At 42.8% G+C, this 9,479-nt stretch overlaps 1 protein-coding gene across 1 annotated transcript; it reads left to right on the top strand.

The window, feature by feature from the left end:
* The first annotated feature begins 8,405 nt into the window (after positions 1-8,405).
* Positions 8,406-9,239, top strand: LOC137381121 (probable G-protein coupled receptor 139). The gene has a single exon (XM_068053510.1). It carries the CDS (start codon positions 8,406-8,408, stop codon positions 9,237-9,239), a length of 834 nt encoding a protein of 277 aa, XP_067909611.1.
* The last annotated feature ends 240 nt before the right edge of the window (positions 9,240-9,479 follow it).

Raw genomic sequence — 9,479 nt, 5'->3', positions numbered from 1 at the left:
GGGACAGGTATATACCGCAGGGCAAAAATTATAGCTGGGGGAAAGGAAATTATGATGCGATTAGGCAAGATTTAGGATGCGTAGGATGGGGAAGGAAACTGCAGGGGATGGGAACAATCGAAATGTGGAGCTTATTCAAGGAGCAGCTACTGCGTGTCCTTGATAAGTCTGTACCTGTGAGGCAGGGAGGGAGTTGTCGAGCGAGGGAGCCGTGGTTTACTAAAGAAGTTGAAGCGCTTGTCAAGAGGAAGAAGAAGGCTTATGTTAGGATGAGACGTGAAGGCTCAGTTAGGGCGCGTGAGAGTTACAAGCTAGCCAGGAAGGATCTAAAGGGAGAGCTAAGACGAGCCAGGAGAGGACACGAGAAGTCATTGGCGGATAGGATCAGGGAAAATCCTAAGGCATTCTATAGGTATATCAGGAATAAAAGAATGACTAGAGTTAGATTAGGGCCTTCAAAGGATAGTAGTGGGAAGTTGTGTGTGGAACCAGAGGACGTAGGGGAAGCGTTAAATGAATATTTTGCGTCAGTATTTACAGTGGAGAAAGAAAATATTGTCGAGGAGAATACTGAGATTCAGGCTACTAGGCTAGATGGGATTGAGGTTCACAAGGAGGAGGTGTTATCAATTTTGGAAAGTGTGAAAATAGATAAGTCCCCTGGGCCAGATGGGATTTATCCTAGGATTCTCTGGGAAGCTAGGGAGGAGATTGCAGAGCATTTGTCCTTGATCTTTATGTCGTCATTGTCGACAGGAATAGTGCCGGAAGACTGGAGGATAGCAAATGTTGTCCCCTTGTTCTAGAAGGGGAGTCGAGACAGCCCTGGTAATTATAGGCCTGTGAGCCTTACTTCGGTTGTGGGTAAACTGTTGGAAAAGGTTATAAGAGACAGGATTTATAATCATCTTGAAAAGAATAATTTCATTAGCGATAGACAGCACGGTTTTGTGAAGGGTAGGTCGTGCCTCACAAACCTTATTGAGTTTTTCGAGAAGGTGACCAAACAGGTGGATGAGGGTAAAGCAGTGGATGTGGTGTATATGGATTTCAGTAAGGCGTTTGATAAGGTTCCCCATGGTAGGCTATTGCAGAAAATATGGAAGTATGGGTTTGAAGGTGATTTAGAGCTTTGGATAAGACATTGGCTAGCTGAACGAAGACAGAGGGTGGTGGTTGATGGCAAATGTTCATCCTGGAGTTTAGTTACTAGTGGTGTACCGCAAGGATGTGATTTGGGGCCACTGCTGTTTGTCATTTTTATAAATGACCTGTAAGAGGGTGTAGAAGGGTGGGTTAGTAAATTTGCGGATGACACTAAGGTCGGGGGAGTTGTGGATAGTGCCGAAGGATGTTGTAGGGTACAGAGGGTCATAGATAGGCTGCAGAGCTGGGCTGAGAGATGGCAAATGGAGTTTAATGCGGAAAAGTGCGAGGTGATTCACTTTGGAAGGAGTAACAGGAATGCAGAGTACTGGGCTAATGGGAAGATTCTTGGTAGTGTAGATGAACAGAGAGATCTTGGTGTCCAGGTGCAGAAATCCCTGAAGGTTGCTTCCCAGGTTAATAGGGCTGTTAAGAAGGCATATGGTGTGTTAGCTTTTATTAGTCGGGTGATCGAGTTTCGGAGCCACGAGGTCATGCTGCAGCTGTACAAAACTCTGGTGAGACCGCAACTGGAGTAGTGAGTGCAGTTCTGGTCACTGCATTATAGGAAGGATGTGGAAGCTATGGAAAGGGTGCAGAGCAGATCTACTAGGATGTTGCCTGGTATGGAGGGAAGGTCTTACGAGGAAAGGCTGAGGGGCTTGAGGTTGTTTTCGTTGGAAAGAAGGAGGAAGAGAGGTGACTTAATAGAGACATATAAGATAATCAGAGGGTTGGCTAGGGTGGATAGTGAGAGTCTTTTTCCTCGGATGGTGATGGCAATCACGAGGGGACATAGCTTCAAGTTGAGGGGTGATAGATATAGGACAGATGTCAGGGGTAGTTTCTTTACTCAGAGAGTATTGGGTCGTGGAACGCCCTGCCTGCAACAGTAGTGGACTCGCCAAATTTAAGGGCATTTAAGTGGTCATTGGATAGACATATGGATGACAATGGAATAGCGTCGGTCAGATGGTTTCACAGGTCGGCGCAACATCGAGGGCCGAAGGGCCTGTACTGCGCTGTAATGTTCTAATTCTAATTCTAATTTCCATTACTTGCTGTTTTTATCTCAGCTTACCAGCATCCACATTATTTTGTTTTTACTTAACTTCGTATTGATGGTTGCCAATTCCCCTGATATTCCATAGGCTTCAGGTTCAGGGCAAGCCTATTATGTGGCACTTTATCAAATTCCCTTTGGAATTCCATGTACACTACATCATCCACATTACCCTCATGAACACTCTCTGTAACCCCACCTAAATAACGCAATCAAGTTATTTAAACACGATTTGCCTTTTCGAAATTTCTGCCGGGTTTGCTTAATCAATCTGCTCTTATCCAAGTAACTGTTAATTTTGTTTCGGAGTATAATTTCTAAAAATGGTCCTATCACTGAGATTAAATGGACTTGTCTGTAGTTATTTCGGACATTCTTACACGCTTTTTTGAACAAGGGTGTAACATTTGCAGCTCCCCAGTTCTATGGCGCCAACCCAACATCGGAGGTGGATTGGAAACTTCGGGTCAATGTCTAAGCAGTTTCTACACTTACTTCCCTCATTATCCTCTGATGTATCCCATTCGGCCCTTCTGACTTAGAAATTTTAAGCCTTTTCTACTACATACTCTTTATCAATTTTTAGCCCATCCAGTGGCTCAACTACCTCCTCTTTTATTGTGACTTTTGGATGATCTCAGTTCTCTGTGTAGAACGTTCATGGAACTAATTTAATACATCACTGTGCTCTCTGCGTCCATGAGTATTTCTTCGCTTTGTTCCCAAAATACACGTTTACCATTTATGTGCCGATGGGAGGCTGATGCGTTCCCGTTTCTGTTGGCTCCCAGTCTATTTGCATATTGTTCCTTTGCCTCTCGTATTTCCTTTATTAAAGAGAGTGTTTTAATGTTTCGAAATATTGTTGATCATTCTTTATTTATTTCAGAGATAATGTTTGAATTAAAATGATTGTCTCAGTTTGATCAACTTCTTATATAAAGGAAGTCGTGGAGAAGACGAACTAAAATCAGGAAGAGGAATGGAAAAATTGTGGGTGGAAAATGAGAGACAGACACAACGGGATAAATGTCCTGTCAGAACAGGCAAAGGGAAAGACATACATGGAGTCATAGAGTTATACAGCGCAGAAACAGGCCCTTTGGCCCATCGTGTATGTGCCGGCCATCAAGCACCTAACTATTCTAATCCCATTTTCCAGCACTTGACCCGTAGCTTTGTATGCTATGGCGTTTCAAGTGCTCATCTAAATACTTCTTAAATGTTGTGAGGGTTCCTTCCTCTACCACCACTTCAGGCAGTGTATTCCAGATTCCAAGCACCCTCTGGGTGACTTTCTTCTCGTCAAATCCCCTATAGACCTCCTTCTCCTTACCTTAAAGCTGTGTCCTCTGGTTATTGACTCCTCTGCTGAGGGAAAACGTCTCTTCTTATCGAACGTATCAATGCCCCTCATAATTTTGAAAATCTCAATCCCTTCCTCCATCCTCTTCTGTTCTCAGGTAACAATGCTAGCCTTTTCAATCTCTCTTAATAGCTGAAATGCTCCAGCCCAAGGCAGCATCCAGTTGAATCTCCTTTGCACCCTCTCCAGTGCAATCACATCCTTCCTGTAGTGTTGTGCCCAGAACTGTACACAGTACTCCAGCTATAGCCTAGCTAGCGTTGCATACAGCTCCATCATCACCTCCCTGCTCTTATATTCTATGCCTCAGCTAATAAAGACAAGCATCCCATATGCGTTCCTAACCACCTCATCGCACTGTGCTGCTGCCTTCAGTGATCATTGCCGAAACATGAATGGAGAAAAATGAGAAAAAAGAGAAGCAGGAGAGAAAAGGACTCGAACAGGAAGATGCGACCACCAGAAAAAAGGAAAGGGAGAGGGAGAGAGAGATGGCGAAACATGGAGACAGAAATAGAGATAAACAGAATGTAAAATCAGGACCGATAAAGATACAAAGACATAAAGATAGGAATATATGGAGAAAGAGAGAAATCGAATAAGGGACAAACAGGCAGGAGAAACAGGATAATAAATAAATAAATGGACAACATAAAGGGAGAAAAGAGAAAGATATGCTCACTGACACACAGATTGTCAGAGGCAAACACATGACACAGCATGGGTGATAGACGGGTGTTCAGACAAAAATACAGATGTAAACAATAAAAATGAGAAGCACTAGCTAAATTAAGACAAATTGATAAAAGAGGCAAGTAAGCCAACGCCAGAGAGAAGGCATTAAGCAGTATTGAGACACAGAATGAGCAAAGTAAATGGTGACATATAAAATAGAGACAAAACAGCACTATATAGAGACATTGACAGAAACAAATATTAATATGACAGGGAAAAAAAATCACAGAAAAAATAAGAAAATTTGTGAAACCTACACCAAGACACAGAATCAATGAAGGGCAGTCAGATACAAATGCAGAAATGTGATGGAGGAATGAGACTGACACATATGGCCATTCAGTAATAATTCAAAACAATACCTGGAATATGTGAACAGAGCAGCAGAACTGCACCAGAGGAAGGAGATAGGCCAGTTAGTGCCGATTCTGGATTTTAGTTTTGACAGTTCGAAAGGTGGTGCATTCATGTTGCAGAATAAAGTCACTCAGTTGTCTGTGACTGATCCTGTCCATTACTTACTACAGATTTATCTCCTGCAGTTCTGTCCAATATGTACATTTTTCAGCGCCTTGCATTTCCTGGAGTGCATAGCGAATTGGATTAGAGGATGGAAAAAAGTAGGTATGCTGTGATGTGCCCCTGCAAGTTGTACTGGAGCCCCAATTTTTCACAACAATTGATAATTTTGTTTTGATAAAGGAATAGAGGGATGCATATCCAAGTATGGTGACTGAAGTAAATTAGCTGGTACAATGAATAGTGTTGATGGGATCAGGAAGTTGGACAGGTGTGGAAAAGACTGGTGCATTTTGGCACTGTAGGCTAAATAAGGAAGACCTTAATACTTCTAACAAGTTCCCTAAACGGTTCTTAATGATAACGTCATCTGCACATATTACAGCTTATGCAACAACGGTTGTATAAGCAGGATCAAAGTATTCATCTTCAACACAACTTCAGAAACTAAAAAAGAAAATTATTGAAATAATAACCTGCAAGGACAGACCCGGTGTGTTCCAATCTTTGGGCCAATCCGTTCAGAGATGCTCAGACGACTTCTGAATACAAAAGATTGTGAGAGAAAGGAAGGCAAAACAAAGAACAAACAAAGAACAGTGCAGCACAGGAACAGGCAATTCGGCCCTCCAAGCCTGCGCCGATCTTGATGCCTGCCTAAGCTAAAACCTTCTGCACTTCTGGGAATCGTATCCCGCTATTCTCATCCGATTCATGTATTTGTCAAGTTGCCTCTTAAACGTCCTTATCGTACCTGCTTCCACCACCTCCCCCAGCAGCAAGTTCCAGGGACTCACCACCCTCTGTGTAAAGAACGTACCTCGCACATCCCCTCTAAACGTTGCCCCTCTCACCTTAAACCTATGTCCCCGAGTAACTGACTCTTCCACCCTGGGAAAAAGCTTCTGACTAGCCACTCTGTCCATGCCGCTAATCACTTCGTTAGCCTCTATCATGTCATCCCTCCACCTCTGTCGTTCCAGTGAAAGCAATCCGAGTTTATCCAACCTCTCCTCATAGCTAATGCCCTCCAGACCAGGCAACATCCTAGTAAACCTCTCTGTACCCTCTCTATAGCCTCCACGTCCTTCTGGTATTGCGGCGACCAGAATTGCACACAATATTCGAAGTGTGGCCTAACTAAAGTTCTGTACAGCTGTAGCATGACTTGCCAATTTTTATACTCTATGCCCGGACCGATGAAGGCAAGCATGCCGTATGCCTTCTTGACTACCTTATCCGCCTGCGTTGCCACTTTCAATGACCTGTGGACCTGGACGCCCAGATCTCTCTGCCTGTCAATACTCCTAAGGGTTCTGCCATTTACTGTATACCTCCCACCTGCATTAGACCTTCCAAAATGCATTATCTCACATGTATCCGGATGAAAATCTGAGATGGCAAGGTGAAAACTGAAAAAGCAGTGTCTTACAGGTGTGCTGCCGAGCACAAGATGAGTTCATTGGTCAGCATGAGATGCAATTTCAAATGAAGCAGCAACCTGTTGACATATTATCACCAAGCTTAATAACACAACAAATGGTGCAACAGACAAAAGCTCATTGGCATTGAACTGCTGCCTTCGCTCAAGCGAATCAGATAAAGTTAAGGGGTGATATTTCCTCCTGATGAGTTGTCGCCCTTTGTGATCATCCCTCTGTGACAGTAATCTCATACTCACTCTCTGTAATGAGCTGCGGAATAAGAATAAAGAAGCTTTTAACAGATGCCTCATCATTTCCCACTTTTCAGGCTTCAGGGCTCTGTATATGGACTATCCAGGAAAAGGTAAAGACACGTTTCGCCTATTTTGTGGCAAAAGCAAAACATTGGAATGATGGTCGTTATATAAAAGGTGCTGGAGTATAAAGGGGTGGACGTTATGTAACAGTTATATACAGATATGGTTAGCTATATGTTATGCCACTTTCGATAATGCAAGGGAGAATTACGCTGAATATAGAAAGCGCAAAGTAACTGTGATAGGAACAATAAAAAAGGCCAAGCGATAGTTCGAGAACAGATTTGTGGTTAACCTTACAGGGAATCTAAAGATATTCTCGTGGCATATTCACAGTGGCAGGTTTGTCAGAGAAGTGGTGGTATTTATTCGGGACAATCTACTGGTAAAAGCAGAAGACATAGCTGAGGTACTAACTGATTTGCATCAGTATGTCATCAGGAATGTGACTTTGCCAAGGATATGGTAAGTAGGGAAGCTGTCTCAATATTGGATGACACAAAATTGGTTCAAGAGAAGGCAATACATGGGCTGCCAGTAGTTAAAGTGCATACGCCAACCAATCAGGGTTGGATGAATTCTAGGTTGCTGCGGGAAATAAGGGTAGACATTGCGGAAATGATGGCCACAATCTCACAATCCCTCATGGATGCAGGGGTGTTGCGAGAGGAATGCAAATGTTTCAACCTTGCTCAAAAATACAGAAAAGTTACAAACTTGACAACTGCAGAGATTGGGTGGTGGGGAAGCTTTTAGAAACAAGAATCAAGGGGAAATGTAACATTCACTTGGGCGACGTGTGCACTGCATAAGGAAAACCTGTGCAGATTGAGTAATGGCAAATTCTGTTTGACTAACGTGCTCGAGCGTGGGCGGAAGGAAACAGTGCAGCTGGTGATTTGTACATGTTCCTCCAAAGTATGTTCGATAAAGCACTGCAAAACAAGACCGTTTGGCAAAATATAAGCCTGGAATAAAAATAAGGAGGTCGCAGCATGACCAGAAAATCAGCTAAGACAGAGAAAACAGAATTGTGGTGAATGATTGTTTTCCAGGATGAAAGGAGGTATACCGTGGTGTTCTACAGGATTCTGTACTAGCACCACTGTTGTCTTAGTTACCGGTTAATGATTTTCGATTTCCTGCTATCAAGCACAAAATATAATTTGCAAATGACATGCAACAGTGTGGAGGATAGTTAAAGAATCATATAAGTATAGAATGGTTACAGCACATAAGAGGTCCACGCAGGAAGGATGTTCCCGATGGTGGGGGAGACCAGAACGAGGGGTCATAGTCTAAGAACACGGGATAAACCTTTCAAGACTGAGATAAGGAGACATTTCTTCACCTCGAGAGTGGTGAGACTGTAGAATTCGCTAGCACAGAACGAAGTCGAGGCCAATTCATCGTATGTTTTCAAGAAGAAGTTAAATATAACTCTTGCGGAGAAAGGGATCAAAGTATATGGGGGGCCAGTGGGAACAGGTTACTGAGTTGGATGATCAGCCATGATCATAATGAATGGCGGAGCAGGCTCAAAGGGCTGAAGGGCCTACTCCGGCTCCTATTTTTTATGTTTCTATGTTTCTATAACAATTACATTTTGAAAGTGTGCAGTCAGTGATAATATGTAAGTAAGTGTTTTTTAATAAGCAAGACAACCCAAAGTAAGAATTTCCCAGGAATCTTCGTGCGACGAATGCACTTCGAAATTGATCAGTAATTTCTGACGCACTTCCTCTTGCTCTCTTGCAGTTAATTTGATTGCCATCGTGATCCTATCCCGAGGAAAGTGCGGTCTATCCAAATGTATCACTCTCTACCTGTTGGCCATGGTTGTGACGGATCTATTGGTCATTATCACTGAGGTCGTATTGTTTCGGATTAGTTATGAATTTTACCCAGGATCATTACTGTCCATCACTCCTGTGTGCAGTATCATTGCTGTCCTGACTCGTGCATCCAGAGACAGCTCGGTCTGGTTAACCTTCACTTTCTCCTTTGATCGCTTTGTTGCTATTTGTTGCCAAAAGCAGAAAAGAAAATATTGCACGAAGAACACAGCATCTGTGGTTATAGCAACAACGTGCATTCTTCTGAGTTTGAAAAGCATTGTTTGGTACTTTATATATAAACCACAGGAGATCATCGACAATGTACCGTGGTTTTGTGATCTAAAACCAAGCTATTTTACTGAACCCGGATGGGTGGCCTTTGACTGGTTTGATACGATTTTAACTCCAATGCTCCCATTTGCATTGATCTTGCTACTCAACGCTCTGACTGTCAGGCACATTTTAGTTGCCAATTGTGTCCGTGAGGGATTAAGGGGACAGACCAAGGGAGAGAATCACATCGACCCAGAGATGGAAAGCAGAAGGAAGTCGGTTATTTTACTCTTCACAATTTCTGGCTGTTTCATACTTCTATGGTTGACCTATGTTACAGAATTCTTATGTTATAACATTGCAGGGACAACTCTCCTGGACTACAATCACTCATTAAATACTTTTGCTCGCGTCGGGTTTATGCTGCAGAATTTAAGTTCCTGCACAAATACTTTTATTTATGGGGTGACGCAGAGCAAATTCCGAGAGCAGTTCAAGAGCATTATGAAACATCCGATTATCCTGATTACTAAACTTATTTGCAATAAGAAGTGCTGAGCTCAGTACAGAGGCAGTAATGGTCGTGCCCAGTTCAAACTATGGAAAATAATAAAAAGAGAAATGATATTTGGAGTCAGGCCGCTATTGTTGGATGATGCACCATTTTGGTTCAGGTGCAGGAGGGTCATTTTGATGACATTCAGCTGAAGATATTTTGGTTATTAGTTCATCCCTTCCGTGCAACAAGCAATGAATCGCATCCATAATGATGCCTTGCCAATAAGTGGAAAGACAGAC

This window comes from Heterodontus francisci, chromosome 21 (genome assembly GCF_036365525.1).
Source record: "Heterodontus francisci isolate sHetFra1 chromosome 21, sHetFra1.hap1, whole genome shotgun sequence".
Classification (NCBI taxonomy): domain Eukaryota; kingdom Metazoa; phylum Chordata; class Chondrichthyes; order Heterodontiformes; family Heterodontidae; genus Heterodontus; species Heterodontus francisci.
The sequence above is the reverse complement of the archived record's forward strand: the minus strand, read 5'-3'. Positions and strand labels throughout refer to the sequence as shown.